The 27,633-nt window shown below is 37.7% G+C and overlaps 3 protein-coding genes and 1 pseudogene across 3 annotated transcripts; 2 read left to right on the forward strand and 2 right to left on the reverse strand.

Annotated features, from left to right (window-relative positions):
• The first annotated feature begins 524 nt into the window (after positions 1-524).
• LOC136217804 (clp protease adapter protein ClpF, chloroplastic) lies at positions 525-4,817 on the forward strand. The gene is made up of 10 exons (XM_066004466.1): positions 525-728; positions 1,107-1,477; positions 1,598-1,657; positions 2,006-2,100; positions 2,278-2,450; positions 3,010-3,122; positions 3,637-3,682; positions 3,949-3,989; positions 4,074-4,256; positions 4,347-4,817. Exons 2-9 carry the CDS (start codon positions 1,151-1,153, stop codon positions 4,224-4,226), a joined length of 1,008 nt encoding a protein of 335 aa, XP_065860538.1. The 5' UTR covers positions 525-728; positions 1,107-1,150; the 3' UTR covers positions 4,227-4,256; positions 4,347-4,817.
• Positions 4,818-18,882: 14,065 nt separating this feature from the next.
• On the forward strand, positions 18,883-21,368 carry LOC136217805 (putative pentatricopeptide repeat-containing protein At1g69350, mitochondrial). The gene has a single exon (XM_066004467.1). The coding sequence runs from the start codon at positions 19,113-19,115 to the stop codon at positions 21,360-21,362; it is 2,250 nt and encodes a 749-aa protein (XP_065860539.1). The 5' UTR covers positions 18,883-19,112; the 3' UTR covers positions 21,363-21,368.
• A 534-nt stretch (positions 21,369-21,902) lies between these two features.
• Positions 21,903-24,140, reverse strand: LOC136217806 (pentatricopeptide repeat-containing protein At2g03380, mitochondrial). The gene has a single exon (XM_066004468.1). The coding sequence runs from the start codon at positions 24,057-24,059 to the stop codon at positions 21,933-21,935; it is 2,127 nt and encodes a 708-aa protein (XP_065860540.1). The 5' UTR covers positions 24,060-24,140; the 3' UTR covers positions 21,903-21,932.
• An 865-nt stretch (positions 24,141-25,005) lies between these two features.
• LOC136216860 (heparanase-like protein 1) lies at positions 25,006-27,345 on the reverse strand (annotated as a pseudogene).
• Between the last annotated feature and the right edge of the window lie 288 nt (positions 27,346-27,633).

Raw genomic sequence — 27,633 nt, forward strand, 5'->3', positions numbered from 1 at the left:
TATGTTTCTTCAGAATGTCAACTAGCAGATCTATTCACAAAGTCTATGTCTGCTTCATAGATGTTTGATGCCTTGGTTCAAATGCCTAGTGTTTAGGCTTAAGGGGGGAGTGTTAGTTTTTTATTTTAATATGATCAGTATTTTAGTCTTTTCCCATGTTGGGTATTTTGGTCTTTTCTTTACTTTCTGAATAAAGCTATACATAGCTATTGTATTGGTATTTTTGAATATATCCGAAAATTGAGTAATAGTGTTTGGCTATTCTCTCCAAAAGTCTGTGTTTCACGGAGGTGTATATTTATTTTGATCAATTATGAGTTTTATTTAACCAACCCTATTATTTTTCTTAAAAAAAAAAAAACTAGTTGGGTGTCTGATGTGATTGTGGAAAATTAATTAAATTTTCATCAAATTATTAAGAATTTCGATTCATTTTTTTTTTCCAATAGATGAAATAAATCGACATTTGATAATAATGAATGAGTTCATAAATTAAATTGATATTTTTGTGCAATTGGAATGGTGAAATTGATACTTACTCCTTTCTGGTAACTAAGATTTCCACGTGTCAGTATCTCTGCATTTGTTTTGATTTGAAGGGCATAAACAAGGCTGGGCTTCCTGAGGTCTGAGTTCAGCATCAGTCCCTCGAATTTCATCATTTTCTAACAGAATTTCGTTTTACTCTTTCACACTAAATTTCTTCTCTGCAACCTATCTAATCGCTGGTCAGTTTTCTTATCTATTTCAGTATTCCTCTTTCTGTTTTCTACTTTTTTTTTTTTTATATATAATTTGGGCAAGGGTTTAAACAAGAATTTCACATTTCGATCTTACATTGAGTTGAATTGTTTGTTTTAGTTAAGTTGTTTTCTCTTTGGTTCGGTAAACGGATGAATTTGATTCGATAATATGGAGTATATTGGTTGGGCTGAATGTCTTCAATCATCTGAATTTAACGCTATATTTTCACTGTTAATTAATTCATATGTGAACATTCATGGGTGGGCATTGTTATACTGTAGTTCAATTTATTTATAAAACAAAATTTACTCAAAACGAGGAAGCATTGCTGATTGATTTGTTGTTGTTCAAAATTTATTCAGAAAGGCTGTTCATACTCTGAGGGGAGTTTCATTTCCTGGGATTAATGGTGCAAAGTCTGTCTTCAAGCACTCTAACTGTATCAAGGAATTCTGGATTCATACCATCATGGAGGAGGGATTTCAGAATGATAGGGAACACCCATCTACCTTCTGTGGCTAATAAGAATTGCTCTTTGCATCAGTTTGTTCCAAGCTTATTCTTTACTGGTAACCCCATCATATTAAGACATAGAAATGTAAGGGCCAAAGCTGGATGGCTATTCAATAAAGGGGGTAATCAGGAGTTGGACGCAACCCGTGAGCGCAGCGAGAGTGCTAATGAGGATATCTTGATTTTCTTTTTTCAGTTAGACTTAGCAACTCGAGTTCAGGTTTGATATGCTGCTTTCAAATTTTGGAGATTTTTCTCTTACAGAATAAAGCAGTTAGTTGGCTTCTCCATTATTGTTATTCTGACAAGCTTATGTTGGCTGGGTGCTATGGAATTGTAGTATGCTCTGAATACGGAGCAGTATGACATTGCGCAAGAATTGAGAAACAAGCTTACCGAGGTTAATTCTCATATGCTGGACTTGTTAAGATGCATTATTTGATTTTCAACTGTCCCAATATTAGTTTATGTGAGTAATTCTTTTTTAATGAGACAAGTTTATTTTGTTTTTTCTTTTCATCCAGTCTCTTGCAAGCTTATTTGTATGTTTTAAGTAGTGGAAGAAACAGTTATATGAAGTGGGATCATTACACATACATTGGGCATGTATGGAGTTTTATTTATAATTTGGTGAACTTATGTATGTTCGCATCATATGAATTAATACCACAACCTGTGAAAATGTTTGCACATAAGTCTATAAACAAGATGAATTTACAGCATGCTGATAGAGTTCTCTTTTTGGAAGGTTGAAGTAGAGGTTATTCGACAACAGGAAGCAAAACGAGGATCATCCTCAAAGAGTGAAGCTCAAGATAAGGGCATCAGCATCATACGATTACGGTGAGCCTGAATTTTTGCTATTCTACCAAAATTTAGCTTAAATCAGGAAAGAATGTGTGAAGTCATTAATGTATCAGATTTATCTTTGACAAGTTACAACAACCTTGTTGTTAGATTTTCTTTTTGTTATCCCAAATTTCTGAACTATGCATTTCTAAACTACCACTTACCTTGCAGTGCTGATCTGCAGAAAGCAGTTGAGAATGAGAATTATGCTGTAGCAGCTCAATTGCGGGATCAAATTTCCAAGCAAGAGGCAGAGTCTCTGGCTGTATCAGCGAAAGCTCTGATATATGAAAAGGCACAGTATGAATTTCGTTTAGGACAAAAAGTGACACACAAGATCTTTGGTAAAGCATGCCACATTGTTTCATTTATTGCAGCTTCACTTCCTATATGAGGTCCAGTTCTATGCAATGTTTTTCTAAAATGAAACCATGCCACGTCAGCACATCTGTATCATAGATATTATAATTCAGGATAATTTGTGCTTCATTCGTTTGTCATGTTTCCATGAGACTTTGGAGAACATAAAGCTTACACTTATAACAAACCCCAATATCTCTATGGTGACTCTTTTTTCACCTGAATAGCTTAATTGGTTAATGTATCTCTTCATAATGAACTCCACAAATTCCATAATATATTCTTCTTTTCCATGAGTTGATTCTTTAGCGTAGGATGAAAATGCTGCTGTCTGCTGTTGCATTTATTCTTAGTTTGCACATTTCAATCATTTTATAACAAAAAAACAGGAGGACCTGTATATTGTTCCATGAATTGAAAAATAGTGCATGAAGAATAAAATATGAATTTCCTGCATGTTCCAGATTGTGTAGACTGCATACTCTTTCATTCATTTTTTTGCCACTTTTTTTATCCTTTCTGAGGGCTGTATTGCAATCTCAGGCTATCGTGCTGTAGTTTGTGGAATGGATCCAGTATGCTGCGAGTCAACTTCATGGATGGAAACTGCACAGGTTGAAAAATTACCTCGGGGTTCTTCCCAACCATTTTATCAGGTTAAGTTTGTCCTGATCTTCATTCCCTGCCATTATTGTGGGTTCCTTTTCCTTTCGTATACCTAAAAAATAGTGATTTCTTTTTCATTTATCTTTGGACTGTTACATTTTGGAACTGGAAGGGGCTTGTGCTCTGCCTCTAGCTTACCTTTTACACCTTCAGCTCGATTTACTGACTCGTATCTCTCAGCTTCCAAATCCTTCAATTCTAATATGTAATAAAAAATTGTTGACAATAATAATAACAGAAAAAAGGGGCATTTGGTTTATCTCATTTAATTTGAAGGAAAATCGATTCCTTATTTGTCTGGAAAAAGGAGTTTGTAATGCTAGAACATTTGTCTCCAAAGATGTGGCTGTAATACAGTTATTATGAAATTATTAATCCTGTTAATGAATAGTTTAGCAGATGTTTGTCATTGGAAAAAGGATGTAGTAGTGATCTGTTTCATCTAATATGTATGTTGCTCCACAAAGTTGCCTCATTAAAGATGACTTCTTACTTGTTTTTCAGGTTCTGGTTGATGTACATGCAGATCCCAACCTACTAGTGGCCTATGGTAATCAGCATTTTATCAAGTTGGCCCAAGTCAACTTTCATTTTATTTATTTTTTTATTATAAAAAAGGAATTTGTAACTGGAGTGAATTGTGTATTTACTAATTTCTGTTTCTCTGAATTGAAAAAAACAAGTCTCTTTTTTATGGGTGGGGCATTGGAGTTTGTGGTATACAGATTTGATAGAATATTGACATTGTTGCTTGAGCAAGTTTCGTGTTAATAGCCATGCTAATACCCCTTCTGAACTTCGGGTTGGTGGTTGCAGTTGCTGAGGAAAATTTGGTAGCCCCGGAGAAACCAGATCTGGTGAGAGCTCAAATGTTTATCAAAAGCCTGAAACATTCCCCTATCACCTGGGTTAACTTTTAGGCTGTACTTAACCATCTGCAGGGCAGGTTTGACCATCCCTATGTTTCCTTCTTATTCTATGGGACGGATACAGCAGGAGATTTAATCCCGATTAAACAGCTCCGAGAAAAGTACAACAAGCCTCGTCATGAAGTACCAAGTGATCAACAAGATGAAGACGGAGGTGATGCTTAAAAGGTTGCAGTTCTTAGTCCACGTTAGCTTGTAAGTATTTGAATGTTAAAAAGATCCTTTATGATTAAGTTGTATCTCGTATGAATAGGTGGTCATTGTGATCTGTTTATTTTTGTTCAGTTTTGCAGGAAATTCGGCTAATAGCTCCGGCAATGTGGCAGAACTCCTTGTATATGATATACATTGGAATACAAGTTCTCTTTCCGGATTCCTGTACAATATATTGCCTCTTGCCTGCCTAGTTATTTGGATAACAATTGTTGTGTGAATTGGTATGCTGGAAGAGCAATGAGAGATCGTCTCTGGTTGTTTCAGGACCATTATATATTAGGCTAGAGCTTGAGTTGGGTTGATATGTCATGGAATCAATCTTATTGGCTTTATAACCGAAGTTCCGAATTCTGTTTTTATCAAACAAGTTGAGCATAGATAGTTTCAAATTTGGCTCCAAAACTGAAGCTGGTAATTTAGTTTTATAAAAGGAAATCATAAAAAAGAACATGTAGCATGAAAGAATTGTGTAGTTCTGAACTCTGATAACTCTATGTTTTAAACCAACTTTTTATATTTCATAATACTATTTTGGCCTAATATATCATTAGCAACTTGTCCATAAAAATATATTATCTCCTTGAACTTTGCTAGTGCCTCAAAAATCGATACTAATTCAAACATGTTAACACTATTATAACATAAAAGCTTTTGGGTTGGGTTTGGGTTTACCTTTTTAACTCGAAAATGATACGAACATGACTTGAACACGAAATTATCAGGTCTGTCCACTTTAAAAAGCTGTTTGGCTAGTAATATCTTTTTTTTTTTGGCTTTTTATGTCTGAAAAGTAGATTTTTTATAAAAACAGGCAATCTTTATTTTTGTGGAAAAACATTTTTCTAAGACCACCCACAGTGGACGCCTCACTTAGCAAATTTGATACAATAAATTGTATCATTGCATTGCGAGGGTGAAAGTCAAAGGGAGGAGAGAGAAAGAGTGTATCACAATTGTGATATAGAGAGGAGGGAAAAAAGCAGAAACATGGTTGGTAGAAATATAATAAAATAATATATATCAAAGTGTGATTAGCATTATTAATTTTTTTTTTAAAGAAAAATGGAAAAGCAAGTAGATGTGTAGAAATATACTAAAATAATATATTGAATTTGTCTTCTATCTATACGTTGCAATTTGCATTAATTTAAAAAAAAATTAATTATATATCAGGGGAGTGAAGATTAGTAACCTTGAAGAGGACAAGGATAGGCGTTACTGGGCCCTGACAAAAAATGGAGCTTACTCTTGCAAGTCTGCCTTTGAAGCTTTTACTCTTGACAGATCCGACCCTCTTTCGGACACTTGGAAATCCATTTGGGCTCTGAAAATCCCTTACCGAATGAGGAGCTTCCTGTGGCTTGGAGTCAAGGACAGGTTGCTGACTAATTCGGATAGACATAAACGTCACTTGGCGGATTCAGGTGCTTGCAGTAGATGCAGAGGCCAAGTTGAATCTTTGTGCCATGCCCTTAGGGACTGCCCTAAGAGTAAGGAGGTTTGGCAGAAAGTTCTTCCGCACCACATTCTCCCCTCCTTCTTTGCCTACCCTGAGAATGACTGGTTCTCCAATGGGGTTAAAGGTAGGTTAATGGCTAGCATGGAGCAGGGAGACATTTTATTTGCTATTATCTGCCACCACCTTTGGAAGTGGAGAAACGAGGAGATCTTTGGTGAGAAGACTGTTTTTATTCAGAACTTACCCGAGTTCTTCTCTAAAAAGCTCCTTACCGTTACGGGGAGCTTCAAAGGGGACCCCCTTGCCAATTCTACCCAGAATAAAGAGGTTCAACTCGTTGGGTGGTGTAGGCCGAAGGATGGGGTGGTTAAGTTGAACACGGATGACTCCTGTCTCAACAATGGAAAGATCGCGGCTGGAGGCGTGTTCAGGGACGTGGGAGGTGCCTGGTTGTCTGGATTCACCCATAACCTGGGTTTGGGCTCATCCTTTTCAGCGGAACTTTGGGGTATTCTTTCTGGAGTCAAGCTTGTTGAAACACCTTTCCACAAGATTTTGATTTGACAAAATCATCCATGATTAAGAGGAAATTAAATTTAAATGCTTTGATTTAATTGTACTAATGAGTTTGTTCAATATTGAGTGCAAATATATATATATAAAGTAAGACAGGTTAAAAGTCAGCATAAAGCCAAAGCTGAGTGAAATGGAACTCAGCATGGGAGAACAAAGAAGCTGAGTAGAGTAGAACATGCATCATAAGCTTCCTTCTAAATCACCCGAACAAAGCTGACCAAAGCAGAAGACTCCTTCTTGAGAAAACATACAGAATGGAGCTGACTAAGAAATACCTCAGCATGAAACTTGTACATTCGACAGAAACGAACGAAGCTGAGTTACAGTCAGAATAAGAATGAAGGATTCATTGACAAGAAGACAAAATCTGCCGATCCTCTGCACCAATAATTGAAACCTCAAAAATATAGAAGTCTAATTCCAAGAATCATGGGTCTATGGATTATTGGTAAAAGACAACTGACACAAAAGACAAGTCTGATGCAAGAAGACAAAGATCTGACGCCTGAAGCAAACAGAGAAAGGAAATGGCGGAACAGACTGAAGCTGACCAGAAGATGTCTGCTAAAAGAGTCGTTTTGGACTTAACGGCTAAATCACCTCAAATGATTTCAATCACCAGAAATTCATCTATAAAAGGACAATGGTGGTTCTTGGATAACATACAACTACAGAAACAACAAAAAGAAAAATCCAAGAGAGAAAGATATTCAAAGCACTCAAAAACAAGAAAGATCTTACACCAACTTTTCTATTCTTTGTGTAAATGCTAGATTGATTGTCTGTAATCATCTAAAGTGTTCTTTATCTGAAAAAGAACAAGTGTGTAATCAATAGTAATATTGAGAGGTATGTACTGAGTGCTTGGTTGTACGCATTCAGTGGTAGAAAAATCTAAGTACTGGGTTGTAGTGCTTAGTAGGAGTTGAGTAGACGAATAGAGGACGTACTCTTGCATACTCACTGCCTTGTAAAGGGTTTTTGTGCTCTACCTTGAAAGAGCTCAGTATTGGATTGAAAATCCCAGGAGGAACTGGGGACTGGACGTAGGCAGAGAGGCCGAACCAGGATAAGTCGTGCTGAGTAACTTCTGAACTCTCTCTCAATATATATATATGTATGTGCATGTATTGTTAGTTATATTTACTCAGCTTATAAATTGTTAAAACTGAAACTGAGTAAATCTGAGTGCTGAGCTGGAAGCTGACCCCAACAGTGTCAATTCCCAACTCACAAGTAAAGCAGTCTTAGTCAGCATCGTACTAAAACTGCCTTATTATACAATCAGCCGTGCTGACCAAAAGCTGAGCTGACTAACTCCTAAAATAACTTCAGGTCAGCATAATCAAAACGCAAAAAAGTTATATTAGTTCCTAACCCCCCCCCTTGGAACTAATTACTAGGGACCAACAAGTGGTATCAGAACCAAAAGCTCACTATTCAAAGATCTAACAATCTTGAGCTGATCCCTAAATGGCTGAAAATAGCACTCGTTTCCTTCCAGGAAATCAAACAACACAGATACTCCCTGAGGGGTTATCAATCACTCGACCTCCCCTATTCTTTGGATCTAATTATACATTCTGGAAGAATAGGATGAAGAACTTTATTCAAGCTACAAATATGAGTGCATGGCTTGCAATAGTTCAAGGTCCACATATACCTTATAAAACTGTTGATAACGAGAAAGTTATCAAGAGTGAAACTGAGTGGACAGAGGAAGACCTCAGAAAATTACAAAATAATGCTTCGGCTATAAATATGCTTCACTGTGCTTTAGATGCTGCAGAATACAATAAGATTTCAGGTTGTGAGTCAGCACAGGAGATCTGGAAAAAGCTTGAAGTAACTTATGAAGGCACCAACAAGGTCAAGGAGTCAAAAGTAAACCAACACATGCGACTGTATGAGCTGTTTGAAATGACCGACAATGAGGACATCTCAGCAATGAATGCCAGGTTCACTAACATAATAAATGAGCTTAAAAGACTCGGCAAGATCTTCACTGAAGAAGAGCAAGTGAAGAAGATCTTACGAAGTCTTCCCAAAAGCTGGCAAGCAAAGAAAACAGCCGTAGAAGAAGCTCAGGACCTGACCACATATAAATATGATGAGCTAATCGGATCCTTGCTGACTCATGAAATTTCAATGAAAAGCTTTGAAGCTAAAGAAAAATCTGAGGATAAGAAACAAAAATCACTAGTGATGAAAGCTGACTCCACTGAAGGAGAATCAACTGATGATGAGGAAATGGCCATGTTTACTAGAAAAATGAAAAAGCTATTCAGAAGAAATGAAAGAAATGGTAAGCGGCCATACAAGAGAGGAGACAGATACAAAGCTGAGTCTAGTGACACCAGATACAAAAAGGACAGCTCCAAGCCTGTTACATGTTATGAATGCCATCAAACTGGGCATATTAAGTCAAGCTGTCCCAGTCTGAAGAAAGACAAGAATGGAAGCAAAAAGGCAATGATGGCCACTTGGAGTGACAGCGATGAGTCAACATCAACCGAAGCTGAGCAAAACGAAACAGCCAACATATGTTTCATGGCAGACGATGGAGCTGACCGGTCTCAGTCTGAGCAAATCAACCTATCTGAAGATTCTGAGCAAGAAGAAAACAACAATGAGGTAACATCCCTATTCCTGCTTAGAAATGAAATGATAAATGCTCTGAGTGACTTATATACACTAATTAAAAAGTGTAACAAAAGAAGTAAGGCACTCAGCAGGCGCTGTGACGAGATTGAGGAGGTCAAACTAAGTGATCTCCGATATCTCCTCCAGGACAACTCAGACTTACATACAAATATGCAAATCTTACATAAGTCTGTCGTGGAGGTTCAAACTGAGTCTAGGAAACTTAGAAAGGATGTGACAATCCTACAAAACCAAATAAACAGGTCAACTAAGAATAAATCCCATGCTGAGTACTCTGGTACTGGTCAGCATAAACAGTTCACCCAGTGTAGCTGTTGTGGGAAGAGAGGACACACAAAAGCTGTGTGCTGGCATAATAAAACTGTCAAATGCGACCTCTGTGGTAAGAAAGGTCACACAACTAAAATATGCTGGCATGCTCAGCATAACAATGCTGACCACACTCAATATCACCCTCAAAAGGTAACCATGTGTGGCTTTTGTGGAAAAAATGGTCATACCACAAATGTGTGTCGTCACAAGTTAAAATATGATTTTGCACCTGTTTACACTAACATGAAAGGACCCAAAAAGGATTGGGTACCTAAAAATGAATAGTCTAAAATGCAGGTAAGCTTGACATGCGTGGAGAAATCAAAACTTTGGTATATAGACAGCGCATGCTCAAGGCACATGACAGGTGATAAAACTCAGTTCATCACACTAGAGCCTAAACGAGGAGGTAGTGTAAGCTTTGGAGACAACAAAAAGGGCAAGATAGTCGGCTCAGGAACTGTCGGAGGTAACCCTAAAATTGAGTCAGTCTCCTTAGTTAAAGGTCTCAAGTATAATCTTCTAAGCGTAGCTCAGCTTTGCAAGAGTGGAAGGAAGGTTATATTTGATGATACTAAGTGCCAAATACTCGAGGGAAAAACAAATGATTTGATTTTAACAGCCCCTCGTGTAGAAAATGTTTACATGTTAAACTTGGAAAAGGAATTTTCAAAGAGTATATGCTTAGTATCAAAAGAGGATAACTCCTGGCTATGGCATAGGAGACTTGGGCATGTCAGCATGGACCTTCTTGCCAAAATAGCTAGAAAGCAATTAGTTGAGGGATTACCAAAATTAAAGTATGAGAAAGATCAACTCTGCAATGCTTGTCAGCAAGGAAAACAAATCAAAAAATCATTCCATAGCAAAAAGGTTGTCTCAACCAAAAGACCATTGGAATTACTACATTTGGATCTTTTCGGACCTATCCAGCCACTCAGCTTGGGAGGTAAGAAATTTTCCTTAGTTATTGTAGATGATTTCTCTAGGTACACTTGGGTTATCCTGCTAAGTAGCAAGGATGAGACATTTGAAGTATTTACCACATTAGTCAAAAAGGTTGAAAATGAAAAAGACCTAAGAGTAGCTCACATTAGAAGTGACAATGGTGGAGAATTCAAAAACCAATTGTTTGATGAATTCTGTGAAACCAATGGCATTGACCATAATTTCTCTGCACCTAGAACTCCTCAACAGAATGGAGTGGTTGAAAGGAAGAATAGGACAATAGTAGAAATTGCTAGAACAATGCTGAGTGAAAACAGGCTTCCAAAGTACTTTTGGGGAGAAGCAGTCAATACAGCCTGCTATATATTAAATAGAGCATTAGTAAGACCTATACTAAAGAAAACCCCTTATGAACTTTGGAAAGGACGAAAGCCCAATATTGGATACTTTCGTGCCTTTGGGTGTAAGTGTTTCATACTCAACACCAAAGATAATCTGGCAAAATTTGATGCCAAAGCTGACGAAGCGATCTTTCTAGGATACTCAACAAACAGTAAAGCATATAGAATTTATAATAAAAGAACCCAAGTTGTGGAAGAGTCAGTCCATGTAGATTTCGATGAAACTGACCCTACAGGAAGAATAACTCAACATATAGAGGAAGAACCCAACTCAGTGTCTGCTGATCAAAATGTGCATACTGAGCCATCAGTTCAAGGATTGAGCCAAGGTAAAATTGAAACTGAAATTACCTTTGCTGACCAATCTGTCCCTGCAGAGATTGTAGAAACACCTGTTCCAAACAACTCAACACTACCCAAGGAGATAAAAATTCCAAGAGGACATTCAGAGAAGTCCATCCTTGACGATGCAAATAACAAAGTAATGACTAGAGATCAGCTTAGAAAATTTCTTTGCAACGTTGCCTTCGTATCAATTCATGAACCAAAGAATTTTGCTGATGCTGAGCATGATGAGTATTGGATCAACGCTATGCAGGAAGAGCTTGATCAATTCACAAGAAATGAGGTATGGGATTTAGTACCGAAACCTAGGAATCAAAAATCCATAGGAACTAAGTGGGTTTTTAGAAACAAACTAGATGAACATGGAAATGTAATTAGGAACAAAGCTCGACTAGTAGCTCAAGGCTATAGTCAGCAAGAAGGGATAGACTATGGTGAAACGTTTGCACCTGTTGCTAGGTTGGAAGCAATACGCATATTATGTGCATATGCTAGTTTCATGAACTTTAAATTATATCAAATGGATGTCAAAAGCGCATTCCTTAATGGTTTTATAAACGAAGAGGTTTATGTTAATCAACCTCCCGGTTTTGAAGATTCAAAATTTCCAAACCACGTTTATAAACTTAAAAAGGCCTTGTATGGCCTGAAGCAAGCTCTAAGAGCTTGGTATGAAAGGTTGACCAACTTCCTACTAACCAGGAATTATGTCAGAGGAAAAGCTGACACAACCTTGTTTATTAAGAAAAAGGGGAAACATACCTTACTTGCACAAATATATGTGGATGATATAATATTTGGTGCTACTGACGAATCTTTATGCCAAGAGTTTAGCAAACAGATGCAAACTGAGTTCGAAATGTCTATGATGGGTGAACTCAGCTTCTTCCTTGGACTTCAAATAAAGCAAGGTAAGAATGGCATATTTATTAGTCAGTCTAAATACGCTAAGGAAATGTTAAAGAAGTTCAGCATGGAAGAATGCAAACAAATATCAACCCCCATGGGTACTGATACTGTCCTATGCAAGAATGAAAAGAGTAAGTCAGTTGATAGCAAACTCTATAGAGGTATGATTGGTTCCTTACTCTACCTCACTGCTAGTAGACCTGATATTCAATACTCAGTATGTTATTGTGCTAGATATCAAGCTGACCCCAGGGAATCTCATCTAATTGCTGTAAAAAGAATTTTTAGATATTTGCAGAGCTCAGTTGATGCAGGTTTATGGTATCCAGCCTCAAATGACTTCACACTCATTGGATACACTGATGCTGACTATGGACGAGACAAGCTAGAACGCAAAAGTACATCAGGAGGATGTCATTTTCTTGGAAGTTGTCTAGTATCACGGTTTAGCAAGAAGCAAGCATCAGTTGCCCTATCTACAACTGAAGCTGAGTACGTTGCTGCTGGAAGCTGTGTTGCTCAAGTCCTATGGATAAAGCAACATCTCGAGGATTATGGAGTAACAACGAAGACAATAGAGATCAAATGTGACAATAAGAGTGCCATTGATCTATCAAAGAATCCTATCCAACACAGCAGGATGAAGCATGTCAGCATAAGGCATCACTTCATCAGAGATCACGTACTAAAGGATGAGATCAAGCTGACCTATGTGCCAACAAATGAACAGCTTGCAGATATCTTCACTAAACCTTTGGCTCGTGAACAATTCAATACACTAAGGGAAGCCATTGGTATGTCTAATCCTCTTCAATAATCTAAAGTAGTTGAATAAATGTTGAGTAATTGTCATGCTGACCAACTACTAGATATTGAGCCTAATAGTCTATGCTGAGTTAATACAAATTCCTAGAAAAGATTCTGTGCTGAGTAGATAGATATATTGAGGAATCATCCTATGCTGAGTGAATATACATATGTTGTGAATACTGAGTCACTTAGAGATAGGAAATCCATCATCATAGAATTGAATACTCAGAATAACAAACGGTTCGAATTATGGCAAACCGGGCAAATATCCACTTGCACCAATACACCATAACACGTGTAACAAATCATACCTAGGAAAATGCGAGTAATGATGAAAACCCATGCGCCGAACCTGTCATAAATGACAGAATCCTTGTCGATTAGAGTCCCAAGATAAGAACGGCCAGTACATTAATGACTGATGTGTCTATAAATGGCGAAAAGAGTCCCCATTCATTGTTTTTACGCTTACAAATCGCCAGAAATCGAAATCTTCCCCTTCTCCCTAAATCTTAAAAACCCCTCTCGATAACAATGGCTTCCGGCAAGAACGAAATCCCTAACCTCACCACTCAGACTGGCCAAACATCTGGCAAACCCACTCAAGCTGACATAGCTGGGTCTTCAAAGCAAATCGAAAGGAATATGATCAAAGTGCACAAAAGGGTTGGAAATCTGGAAGTATTGAAGTGCAGATGGTTTTCTCAAAGTTTCGTCGCCTCTGAGAAACCCTTCTGCGAATGGATTAAGCAAAACAAATGGACCGGCCTTTTCTCTCTCGCCGGAAAGGTATATCCCAGACTGGTCAGAGAATTTTACTCCAACTTGTGCGTCGATGAGGATGATGCTGACTACCTGGAGACCATAATAAAAGGCCAGAAAATCACCATAACCCCTGCCTACCTCGCTACATTGCTAAACCTGCCAAACGAGGGCATAGAGTTCAGAACAACAAAGGAGAAAGTCCCCAAAGAAACCCTTGACAAAATCAAAGGATTCTGCAAGCCCAAGGATCACAAAGGGGAGATACCAAGCACATGTATGGGGCAAGATCAAAAGATGGCTCACTATATACTGACCAACTTCATCCTCCCTAAGCTCGCCTCAGCCTCATCTGCCTCCAACTTCGAATAGTGCTTCATATGGCACATGTTGACCTATACTCCACTCAACATGCCCATCTTTTTAGTGGGGGCCTTTCAACGCAGCGCAAAGAAACTCAGGCTGGGCTCTTTGGTCACCAAGATCATCAAAGACAAACAGGTTGAAACAATAGGCGAAACTGACTCCTTAGGGACTGAAATCACAGCAGCTCTGTTGATTGGATTAACATACAATCAACCACTGAAAGGATATGAAGAAGCTGCTAATGATGATGCTGAGTTAAACGTTGAGCCTGAAAATGAGCCTGAAACAGAAGTGGAAGTTCCTGCTGAGCAACCTAAAGAGAAGAAAATGAAGAAGAGAAAGGTCAGTAAAACCTGTGCCAAAGACATCCATAACGTCCCAAGGAAGATAAGATTGATGTCTAAAGAAAAGGTCAAAACTGACAAAGCAAAAGAAGGAGCTGAGTCAGCAGAGAAGAAGAAAAGGCATGAAGAAGAAGAAGAAGAAACTCCTGAATCTCCTTTGAAGAAGAGGAAGAGAATTGAGTCCATAAGAACAGTTGAAGCTGATCCCGTAGATTGGGTTGTAACAACCCAAGATCATGAAAAAGACAAGGAAGCCGCTGCTGAGCAAGAGACTCATACTGAGCAAGAAACTCATGCTGAGTATGAAGAAAATGCTGATATGGAGCAGCCTCAGGAAGGAATAGAGCAAGAAACTGAACATGTGGAAGTCGAGGATCATGCTGAGCCTCATGAGGAGACAGCTGACACTGATCTGGGAAATGATGCTGACCCCTCTCCTCCGAAGCAACAGAAACTCAAACGACTCAAAAAGAAAGCTCATAAAGCTCAGATCATTGATCTTCTTGCAGACTCAACCCCGCATGAACAACTCTTCGGTCTGTCTGAGTTACAATTCTCCTATTTTGCAAATGCTCCTGAGTCCACTCAAAAGGAAAAACAAGCCTCTGTTACTCAGGATGAGGAACAAGCCAAGTCCTTTGAAAATCCAAATCCAACTGTTCAAGAAGGAGAAACAGAAACTGCCTCCATTTCACCCACTCAGGATCCACAGGTCAACATGCCTCCACCTCCATCTCCACATGTTGATAACACTGTTCCTACCAGCACTTTGCCGCAGAGTCCGGTCCCCAATCAAGATAATCAAGCTGGCCAACATCAAACTCCTCCACCACCAGGGCAAATTCCATCCACCGACCCAAACACGACCAAGTTTGACTACTTGAACGCTACTGAGTCAGGCAGACGAATCATTGCCTCTGCTCAATCTCTGCTTCAAGAGTTGAACCCTACTCAAGCTGAAACTGAAAATTCCAATCCTGAATCTTCCCAACTGCCCACAGTCACTCAGCTTCTGAATGAAATAAAAGGGCTGAAGGACCTGATCAGCATAATGACCTCCATTCAAACTCAGCAACCACGACAAGATCACATCACAAAGCTGTCTGAATTGGTTCTTACAATGGTCAATCATTTGAACTCCCTTGAAGGTAAAGTTCAACACTTATCTGAAATAAATTCAGGACATGCTACTTCGGCTGACCTCCAAGGGCTCTTCACCAAGCTCACTCATGAATTAGCCAAGTCCAGTTCATCTACCAATGCTGAGTTAGTCACCAATGCTGAGCTTCAAGATTGCTTTACCAAGCTTCATGCTGAGCTGACCCACACACGTGACTTAGTATCTTCCTCCTCACAATGTACCATCGATCAACTGAGTGAAGCTGTTCGTCTGCTCAACCTTCACAAAACACCAATGGAAGTTGACCCAGTCTCCAACAGCGAACTCTTAAGTTTTTCAAAGGCCATCATGAAGGAGATGAGAATCAATAATGCCCAGCGCATATTCTACGACTCTGCCTTGCTTAAAATGTATCACCAATCCTTTGGTCAACTTACAAGTTCCCTCACCTGGCTGAGCAAATCTCATGAATGTCTGCTCAGCATGATCAGCAGTTCCCTTCGGGTTCCTCCACGCGTCCAGTGTGATAGTGTTCCTATCATTGACGGTCTGCGTGAAAGTACTTCGAGACTCCAGCGCTACGCAACTCATCTTTCCGCTCATGCTCGCACTGACACATTTGTGTATAAACCTGATGATGGAAAAACGGGGGAGACAAGTAGAACTCAGCCTGCAGATTATGCCTCAATGAGCAAAGATAAAGGCAAAGGAATAGCTAAAGCTGATCAAAAGAAGAAGAAGTAGATAAAGTCCACTAGATGTGTAGAACTTAGCATAGCAATTTTCAGAAATGTGCTTATCCTTTTTTATCTATACTAAGTCCTATTCTTCTCAATATAAGTTGATTAAACTAAAATTAAACAAACAAGAAGTAAGGCATACTCAGTATATATGAGGAAATAGACTGAGTAACATATTTTTGAAAACTGACTTACATTCCCACAAAGTAAAATATCTTAAGAGTAAACGATTCAGAATTAAGACAAGATGTGCAAATCTTACGGGGGAGTCATGTCAAAAAATATCAATCATGGGGTAACTTATAACTGAGTTCCATAACTATGTATTTTGCCAACATCAAAATGGGGGAGTTTGTTGAAACACCTTTCCACAAGATTTTGATTTGACAAAATCATCCATGATTAAGAGGAAATTAAATTTAAATGCTTTGATTTAATTGTACTAATGAGTTTGTTCAATATTGAGTGCAAATATATATATATAAAGTAAGACAGGTTAAAAGTCAGCATAAAGCCAAAGCTGAGTGAAATGGAACTCAGCATGGGAGAACAAAGAAGCTGAGTAGAGTAGAACATGCATCATAAGCTTCCTTCTAAATCACCCGAACAAAGCTGACCAAAGCAGAAGACTCCTTCTTGAGAAAACATACAGAATGGAGCTGACTAAGAAATATCTCAGCATGAAACTTGTACATTCGACAGAAACGAACGAAGCTGAGTTACAGTCAGAATAAGAATGAAGGATTCGTTGACAAGAAGACAAAATCTGCCGATCCTCTGCACCAATAATTGAAACCTCGAAAATATAGAAGTCTAATTCCAAGAATCATGGGTCTATGGATTATTGGTAAAAGACAACTGACACAAAAGACAAGTCTGATGCAAGAAGACAAAGATCTGACGCCTGAAGCAAACAGAGAAAGGAAATGGCGGAACAGACTGAAGCTGACCAGAAGATGTCTGCTAAAAGAGTCGTTTTGGACTTAACGGCTAAATCACCTCAAATGATTTCAATCACCAGAAATTCATCTATAAAAGGACAATGGTGGTTCTTGGATAACATACAACTACAGAAACAACAAAAAGAAAAATCCAAGAGAGAAAGATATTCAAAGCACTCAAAAACAAGAAAGATCTTACACCAACTTTTCTATTCTTTGTGTAAATGCTAGATTGATTGTCTGTAATCATCTAAAGTGTTCTTTATCTGAAAAAGAACAAGTGTGTAATCAATAGTAATATTGAGAGGTATGTACTGAGTGCTTGGTTGTACGCATTCAGTGGTAGAAAAATCTAAGTACTGGGTTGTAGTGCTTAGTAGGAGTTGAGTAGACGAATAGAGGACGTACTCTTGCATACTCACTGCCTTGTAAAGGGTTTTTGTGCTCTACCTTGAAAGAGCTCAGTATTGGATTGAAAATCCCAGGAGGAACTGGGGACTGGACGTAGGCAGAGAGGCCGAACCAGGATAAGTCGTGCTGAGTAACTTCTGAACTCTCTCTCAATATATATATATGTATGTGCATGTATTGTTAGTTATATTTACTCAGCTTATAAATTGTTAAAACTGAAACTGAGTAAATCTGAGTGCTGAGCTGGAAGCTGACCCCAACAGTGTCAATTCCCAACTCACAAGTAAAGCAGTCTTAGTCAGCATCGTACTAAAACTGCCTTATTATACAATCAGCCGTGCTGACCAAAAGCTGAGCTGACTAACTCCTAAAATAACTTCAGGTCAGCATAATCAAAACGCAAAAAAGTTATATTAGTTCCTCCCCCCCCCTTGGAACTAATTACTAGGGACCAACAAAGCTTGCCAGAAATCTGGGTATTAAAAGGCTTGCTGTGGAGTCTGATAATATGGAGGCTATTAGTATGATCTCTAATAATCATGCTTTTTGTCTTAGTAGCCAAAACCTTATCAAAGCAATAAGAAGTCTTGGCTCCTCCTTTGAGTTCTTAGAGTTCAGCCACATCTACAGAGAACAAAATCGAATTGCGGATCGCTTGGCGGCGGCTGGGCATGAGGGGATGTTAGGTGTTTCCACCCTTTCTGATCCTCCTATCTATCTTTCTTCTCTCCTTTTAGAGGACAGAGTTGGGGTTAGCTTTCCTAGGCTGATCTCAGGTTAGCTTTTGTCTCGGTGTTGGTTTGTTTTCTTTCCTGTTTCTACCAAAAAAAAAAAAAATAAGGGTAATGGTAATATATTTAGTTGTATTTTTTTAATTGTATTTTTTAATTTGTATTTTTTTTAATTTGTATTTTTTTTAAATTGTATTGGAGGAGGAATATAGTTTTATGTTAGTTTCGTGCTTTTATGTATTTTTTCGTTTTTAAATTTTGTATTTTATTCCGTTTTGTATTCTCGTGTTTTATTTCAATAAAAAATATCGTTTGGGATATATGTTATTTTTGTAATTAATTACATTTTTTAATTAACTATTTCGGTTAAAAATAATTATAGATATAATTGATATTTATTTTTTTTAACTAATTTATAGATTAATGGAATTATTTAAATTCAATGATGAAATAATTAAATTAATTGTTTGGTGGAAAGAAATAATAATTTATTTGAAATGTGTAAGAGTTTTATGATAAGTGGGTCCTACGTAAAAAAGTGATACAAATGGATGTAATGGAGAGGTGATTGAGTGTATTAGATTTTTTTTTTTTGAAAAAAATTAGGTTTATTATGATATAATTCAAAAAAAAAAATTGTATCACCGTGCTCTAACAGTAAACATCACGTCAGGGACCCTTAGTTTAATGTCCACGGTTCTTGCTAATCAATTGAGGCTTCCTCGGTCAATGTGTAAAATAAAATTGAAACATCAATAAACAAAAATCGAAAAGCAGGCCTAAAGAATGATATTATTCAGTCATACATACTGAATACAGACCATAGACAGTGAAGTTCCTTGTCAAATTGCTATACCTCGGAGAAAGTTCTCAATATCTGGCAGCTCATTCTCTCTGAGTCGGAAGGAGACCAATCGAGTTTACTTGAGCTTCAACAACAGCTTTACACTTGATCAGATCACATGAATAACATTATCAAATTAACAGCTCAGGACAATGACACTTTATATGCCCTTGTTTAGGTCCTGCTCAAACTTAAAACTTCTCACTCAACTCCACGCCCATCTCTTCGTCACTGGCCTCCATAATGACCCACAACCTTCTACCAAGCTTATCGAGTCCTATTCCCAAATGGGTTCCCTCCAATCCTCTACATCTGTCTTTCATACATTCCGAAATCCCGATTCTTTCATGTGTGGTGTGCTCATCAAGTGCCACGTATGGTCACATTTCTTTCAGGAAGCTATTTCACTGTATAACCACTTGGTACACAACGATTTCCATATTGGGGATTTCATATTTTCTTCAGTTTTAAGAGCTTGTGCTGGTTTTGGTGATCTGAATATTGCTGAGAAGATCCACGGGAGGATTATCAAATGTGGATTTGATTTTGATGCTGTGGTTGAGACCTCTCTATTAGGCATGTATGGAGATTTAGGTTGCGTTGAGGACGCCAGGAAGGTGTTCGATAATATGTCAATGAGAGATGTAGTTTCCTGGAGTTCTATTATTTCGTGTTACATTAATAATGGGGAGGTTAATGAAGGGTTGGAGATCTTTCGTTCATTGATTTCGAAAGGTCTCGAATTGGATTCTTTGACAATGCTTAGTATTGCAGAGGCTTGTGGTGAATTGGGTGTAATTAGGCTAACTAGATCAGTTCATGGTTATATATTGAGGCAGAAGATTGAAACTCAGGGGCCATTGAACAATTCTCTTGTTGTAATGTACTGTAAATGTGATGATTTTCCTAGTGCAGAGAGAATCTTTGTAAATATGATCAACAAGAGTGTTGCTTCATGGACAGCAATGATTTCGTGCTATAATCGATGCGGTTGGTTTGAACAAGCGCTAGAGATATTTGTTGAGATGCTAGAATCTAAAGTAGAACCAAATGCAGTTACTATTATGACTGTTCTAAGTTCTTGTGGTGGGTCTAGCCTGCTCAGAGAAGGGAAATCGGTTCATTGCTACGCAGTTAAACACGCGGACCTTGATGATGATTATTTGGGGCCTGCACTAATAGAATTATATGTTAAATGTAGTAAAATGAGATACTGTGAGAAGGTTCTCCATATTATCGGGAGGCGGAATATTGTATTGTGGAATATGCTTATATCAGGATATGCTTCACAAGGGTTGTTGAAAGAGGCGTTAGAAATCTTCATAGAAATGCAGAGGCAAGGACTGATACCAGACTCTTTTAGTCTGTCAAGTTCTCTCTCAGTGTGTGGAGATGGGGGCTTATTACAGCTCGGACATCAAATACATGGTTTCGCCACTAAAAGACATAATCCGGATGAGTTTGTCCAGAATTCGCTAATTGACATGTATTCGAAATGTGGTCTAGTGGATTTGGCCTATTTGATATTTGATAGGATTCAAAACAAAGGTGTTGTAGCTTGGAATTCTATGATTTGTGGATTTTCGCAGAATGGTAATTCGTTGGAGGCAATTAGTCTCTTTGATCAAATGTATCTAGACCGCCTCGACTTAAATGAAGTGACCTTCTTAGCTGCAATTCAAGCTTGTGCTCACATCGGACTTTTTGAAAAGGGAAAATGGCTTCACCAGAAACTCATTGCCTTTGGTATAAAGGATATTTATATTGATACTGCTTTGATTGACATGTACTCGAAGTGTGGAGAACTTCGAACAGCCCAAGCAGTTTTTGATCGGATGACAGAAAGAAGTGTGGTGTCATGGAGTACCATGATTAGCGGATATGGAATCCATGGAAATGTTGATGCTGCCATTTCGCTTTTCGGTCGCATGGTTCAATCAGGAATAAAACCAAATGAAATTACCTTCATGAATATACTTTCTGCTTGCAGTCATTCTGGATATATCGAAGAAGGAAAGTTTTATTTCAACTCGATGAAGGATTTCGGAGTTGAACCTAGCTCAGAACACTTGGCTTGTATGGTAGACCTTCTAAGCCGGGCTGGGGAGCTCCATGAAGCCTATAGAATAATAAAGTCTATGCCTTCCCCTCCAGAAGCTGGCATTTGGAGTACTTTACTTAATGGCTGTCGAATTCACCAGAGAATGGATATGATTCCAAGCATCGAACGAGACATCGTAAACATGAAAACAGATGATACTGGATTTTTCACATTGTTGTCTAATATCTATGCAGAAGAAGGTAATTGGAAGGAATGTAGGAAGGTTAGATCAGTGATGGAAGGTATAGGCCTGAAGAAGGTTCCAGGGTACAGCACAATTGAACTTGACACGAAAATCTAGAGATTCGGAGCAGGCAATCGATCTCATAGGCAAGTTTTGGAAAATTCATCTCTAGACCAAGTATGTGACATGTCCAGTTATACCAATAATGGAGAATACATTACAGATTTGTAATATCAATTTTTTTCTTAAACTATTTAACATAAATCAATGAATTTATAAGCAAAGCAAAACAATGCAGGGAGGTTTTCCTCTCACAGCGTATTAAGGTTCTTCAAATGCATCTTCAACCTCAAAATAGCTTCACGATGAGACGACGACACCAAGATGATGAATATATATACATCTTCATAAGCATTTGTCAGCCAAGCAAAATCTCCTGAAGTAATCAGGATGGAAAATAATTCAAAGAAGGGAACTCGTAATTTTCTCTTCTATCGGTATATAAAAACTACTTTGTATTCTGCAATCAGTGCATACATTTCAAACTGCTTCAGATCATTGGTCTGTTGATAAGAGTCCTTCAACATCAACACCAGCTCATAACTCGAAAGCGATCATCATGTTGACGATAAAAAGATTCAAGTTTGCAGACTAGGGACCGAAGACGAACGAACTACTCGGTCATGTCTATGCAAGAGAACAAACTTTAGGCAAGGAGCCAATATCCATCTCCATCAGGCTATGCCCTGGAGGCTTGATTAATCGTTGCTGCTTCATTAATTCTCTTACTTGCTTAACTTGATTCCATCTTCCATCTGAAGCATATAAATTGCACATAAGCACATAATAACAAGCTTCATGAGGATGCAAATCTTGCATCCTTCTGATTGCTAACTCTCCAAGATCAAACCTTGAATGCAGTCCACATCCATGGAGAAAAGCTGCGAACAAACTAACTCCTGGCTCAACTGGAATTTTCTCGATGAATTCCCAGGCTTCGTCCAGCCTGCCAGAACGGGCTAACAGATCAACCATGCATGCATAATGCTTCATGGAGGGCACAAAATTATGTTCCTTGCACATTGAAATGAAAAGATTCCATCCCTCTGCTACCATCCCAGAATGACTACAGGCAGATAAAATGTTTGTGAAGATTACTTCATTCGGTTTCAATTCTTCCCTCAACATATCACTGAAAAGAGCAAGTGATTCTCTAGCATCTCCCTGAATTCCATAGCCACTAATCATTGCACTCCATGTGACACTGTTCTTCTCTTCCATACCATCAAAAACTGTACGTGCAGATTTCGCATCCCCGCATTTGGCATAAAAGGTCAATAGTGCGGTGCCAATATAGACATTGGAGGATAACAAACCCACCTTTGTGGAATAAGCATGAAGAGAAGAACCGGCTCGAAGAGCACCAAGGAAAGCACATGCTGAGAAGACACTGGCCGTTGTCACCTCATCAGGCAAAACAGATTCCATCCTCATTCGTCGAAACAAATCAAGGGCTTCATTTGCAGACCCATTCCGAGAATACCCTGAAATAATAGAATTCCAGGCAACCACATCCTTGTCTCTAATTGTCTCAAAAATGAACCTGGCATCTCTATTCATATGGCATTTTGCATACATATCCACTAGAGCATTTTCAACAGCATGTTCCCCGTGCCCAAGCTTAATCTGAATACCATGAATTGACCTTCCCAAATTCAAATATCCCAGCTGCGCACACGCTGACAATACACTTGTAATTGTAACATCATTAGGCAAGATATCAACCCATTTCTTATCCACAAACAACTTCAGAGCCTCATAAGAAAGACCTTTATGTACGTATCCGGAAATCATCGCTGTCCAGGAGACGAGATCAATACTAGATAGCTCATCAAATATTAACTTAGCATCTCTAATTACTCCACACTTGGAATACATGTCTAGAAGATCTGTCACCAAGTAAGAATTAAGTTGAACACCAGTTTTAATTACATATCCATGAACCCACTTACCTTGATGAAAAGCCTTTAAGTGTGTGCAAGCAGTAACTAAGCTTCCTAAGGTATATTGATTACTCTCAATCAATGCATCTCTCATTCTATTAAACAAAATTAACCCTTCTGTAGGACAATCATTCTGCACATACCCTACAATCATTGAAGTCCAAGAAACCACACTTCTATCAAGGTTTTCATCAAACACACCACGAGAACACTCCACATATCCACACTTTGCATACATATCTACAAGACCAGTCAACACAAAGCTATCAGGATCACCTACTTTGGTAATTTGACCGTGCAATTTCCTCCCTTGATCAAAAAGTCTCAACTCAGTACAAGCCTTCAACACAATAGAGAAAACAACATTATCATGCTCTCTTAAGCACAATCTCATACGAGTGTAAAACCCAATGATCTCCCAATAAAAATCATTCAAAAAATACCATCTTAGCATAACTTTCCAAGAATAAAGATCAGGATTAGGTATTCTATCGAACACTAAGCGTGCATTACCAATATGACCGAAAGTAGCATAGAGACTAACCAATTTGGTAGTGCATAAAAGGTCAGAAGCAAGGTCATTCACAATGAGGAATCCGTGCATTTTCTTGAGAGAATTGATGTTTTTACAGAGAGCGAGGAGATTAAAACAAGGGTTTGAGAAAGCGAAAGGAACAGAGGCCATATTGTTGTCAAGGTGAGGAGGGTCGGGGAGAGGCAAGTGATGGGTTAGGTAAGAGAGATTTCTCCAATTGAAGTAAAAGGGTTTTCTGCAAAGGTGTTGGTGCAATAAGGTAACAAGTTTTGCCATTTTTTCTTCTCTGAGACTCTTCACCAGCTTCCCGCCATTTTACAGAGAAAGTAGGTTTTTTTATAGTCGTTACCGCTATGCATAAATACGGTCGAAATTTCTGAAGCGAAGACTGTTATATCCTTAAATCTACTTTTACTTTTAATTAGGTTACTGATAGATCCTTTAACTTAGGTTGAAAATCTCAATTGGATCCTTTGTTCGTATAGTTGAAATAAAATTTGGGTTAGGTTTAGCCAACTTTTTTTAATTAACGATTTTAGAAAAATATGAACTTAATTAACTTTTAAAATTAAGATCCAATTAAAAGCTCGAATACTTATTTAACTTTTAAGGTATAGGTTCCATAAAGAATTTTGCCAAAAATGATATTATAAAATTACACAAACTATCAAAAAAATCACAGCATTATCTTACTTGAAAATAATAAATTTGTAATTGTAACTTGTAAGACCTAATAACCAAACAATTTAATTATCGAAATAAAAAAATGTACTATTTCAATTTTGTAATCAACCCTTTTTTTTAGGTTAATAGATATTATATTTCTTTGCAGGTATGCCACATTACTCATTTGAATGGGATTACTAGGTTCCTAACAAACCTTCTATTTGATATAGGATTTGTTTGGTTTATAGATGTTTGCTATTAGAATTTGTTTTGTTGTTATGCTTTTGGAAAAGTTTGAATTTTCTATTGTTAGAAAACCCTACTTTTAAAAGGCAAACAATAGTTGCCTAACCAAATATATAAAAGAAACCGTAGAAGAAAATAAAGTAAATGAACACCCAGTAATTTGTTAATTTATTTTTTTAGTCTTTTGAATTTTGATGAATGCAGAATTCAAATTCCTGCTTATAGATCTGTAGTTGGCATATAAAAGGATTTGCAGCTTTTAAACAGAGAACGAATGGACTTTGAAAATTAGGAATTTTTATATCAGACAAGCAACCAGAATTGAACAAAACAAAATCAAACTAATTGTTATTCATTGGTATATGTCTATAGTATAGAAGATCAAGTTGATCCTCAAATCTACTATCCCCCAAACTAATTAATATAATATAGACTAAAAAAAAAGAAGAAAAGAAAAGAAAAGGGGGAATGGAAGCTCCTAGAACTAGCCTAATGAATGAATAAAATAAATCCTCAGATCAGATCAGTTGTCGACACCACAAGCAGGAGCCTTGAAATCAGGGATGACTGCATATACTACGGAATAAGGAGCTACAGAAATAGGTGACCATGGATCTACCAGCTGCGGATTCATTTTCGGAATCTCAAGTGATTCAGTAAGTTTCAATATTCTTCCGTTGAGTAGCATCACATCACTCTGAATATTCCCTCCCAGTGGTGTCAAATGGTACTCTTGCCTTGGTTTGGTCCCTGCATTGCTGTACCCAAAACTGTAGCTGCCTGTGTTTGGATTATCATCCTCCTTTACTGTTACTGTGAACCTGGTCTGGTTGGACATGTTTATTAGAAGCACTGCTATTCCAGGCTGCAACGAATTTTCACATTCCTTTTTAGCATTTGAAATTAAGGAGGCCATATCATATATACATACATATAGACATAATGAATTAGGCAGAGATACCTTGTTCTTAGAACAATGTGAATATGCTCTTAGATAGGGAGAAGTACTGTGAGTGGTTGCTAACACCTCTTTCCCCATCAACCGATGCCATAGAAGTGCACTGTTTCATCAATTAATCAATACTCATTTACTAAAATTAAACATGGATTAGACCTGTCTTAGTATTAGTATTTACCTGTAATAGTCTGGATTAGGTAGGAATGTAGTGGTATTAAGGAGACCATAATTTCCACCAATAAGAGTTTGTCTGCAATACACCTTATGGTTGAATGCTGCTGTCATTCCCAATTGGTCCAAGTACCTTTATTTTCACACATCAATATTCAATATCATTAATTGTTCAAAATACTAGCTTGTTTAATTAAATTTCATATAAGAAGAAGAAGAAAGAATACCAAAAACCATTAGAAAGGTATGGGAAACATCTTTGCCACCACTGTTATAAGCACCACCAGATTCCCCAACCCAAGGAGAAGTCCATGCTGCAAACTTATTTACACTGTCTGACACATCTTTGAATGTTTGTGCTACTTGATCCAATACGTATGGGTCCTGAATCTTCTTTATCAGATTCTTATCCCTACCTGCCCCAAGATTGTAAATATGGTGGGTGACTCCAGTAAGTACATTTGGTCCAGTCGCCTCAAGGAACTCATCAAACCATCTTTTGTTGTAAAAACCAGCCGGACCCAATACTCCTGGTGTTGAATTCGAATTTCCATACAAATCCAAAACCAATTTCTTTAGTTCCATCATGTCTTTCGCATAATCCACCGCCTCTATTTTGGCCGATACTCCAGTTCCACATAACTCATTCCCTATAGTATAAGTATACCATAGTATTTACATTAATTAATATGCATGCCTAATTGTAATTAACTCTGAATATAAGGATTACCAAATTACCTAGTTCATAGGAATCAATATTGTATCCCTTTGAAATTGTATATCGCATGAGGTCACGAGCATTATTTGGGTTCCATCTGCCTACCCACAACATTGAATCATCTTTCGACTTTCTCTTCCCGTATAGAGCATTCAAGCTGAAGGTAATTTTAGCTCTACATGCCATATACAAAAACAAATTAATATTTATTATCCTACTACAAAGAATAGCTCCAACAGAAAAACTAAATGCATATATAGTAAGTATACCCTGTTTGGTTAAAGAATGTATTAAGTTGATCCCATCTGTCCATAGTAAGAGTTCCTCTGGTAAAACCAAACATAAACCCATTTTTATCTCTTCTTTTGGAGTGAGGGAATTTCTTGATGGAATTATTCCCTACTTTATACAGCACTTGATCTTGCAAAGACCCTCCAACTCTCAGTCTCAATGGATTAAATGCTGCAAAACCCAACAACCTTCTTGTTAAGTAAATATTAAATTCCAAAATTGTATTTAGAATAAGTAAAAAACGTACCCTTGATAGCATTAGCTAAAATCTTGTTTTGCAAATCCAAATTAAGAATGCCAGAAAGACCCCATGGACACTGTCCGTAATCACACTTGGTACTCGGCCACCAATCCAAAGTTGCGCATATGAAATTATCATCTGTGTTTGAGATTGAAGTTAGCCCTCTTACTGTAACTATCGCATCCTCTGCATTTGTTTTATAAGCACAATAACTAAACATCAATAGAACCATCAAAACAAAGCTCTCTCGTAACCTCAACTGATTCGCCATCGCTAACTATGAATTTGATTTTATTCGATTTTAGAGTGGTCTGTAGATTCACCCTCTGGCTCTATATATACAACCACGGTACAAAAATCCTAAATCTACTATAATTATATCTTCTGTTCTAGTTTACTACTACTACTACTAGGTTTACTACTACTACTAGGTTTCGTAATTGACCAAATCTGAACTAAGAGTATTTTACCCAATCTCAAACTCCATGTATATCGATTACAATCCATATCCATCATCAAATCTAATTGTTAATCTAATAATAATATATATATATTTGTT

Source organism: Euphorbia lathyris, chromosome 2 (assembly GCF_963576675.1).
Source record: "Euphorbia lathyris chromosome 2, ddEupLath1.1, whole genome shotgun sequence".
NCBI lineage: Eukaryota > Viridiplantae > Streptophyta > Magnoliopsida > Malpighiales > Euphorbiaceae > Euphorbia > Euphorbia lathyris.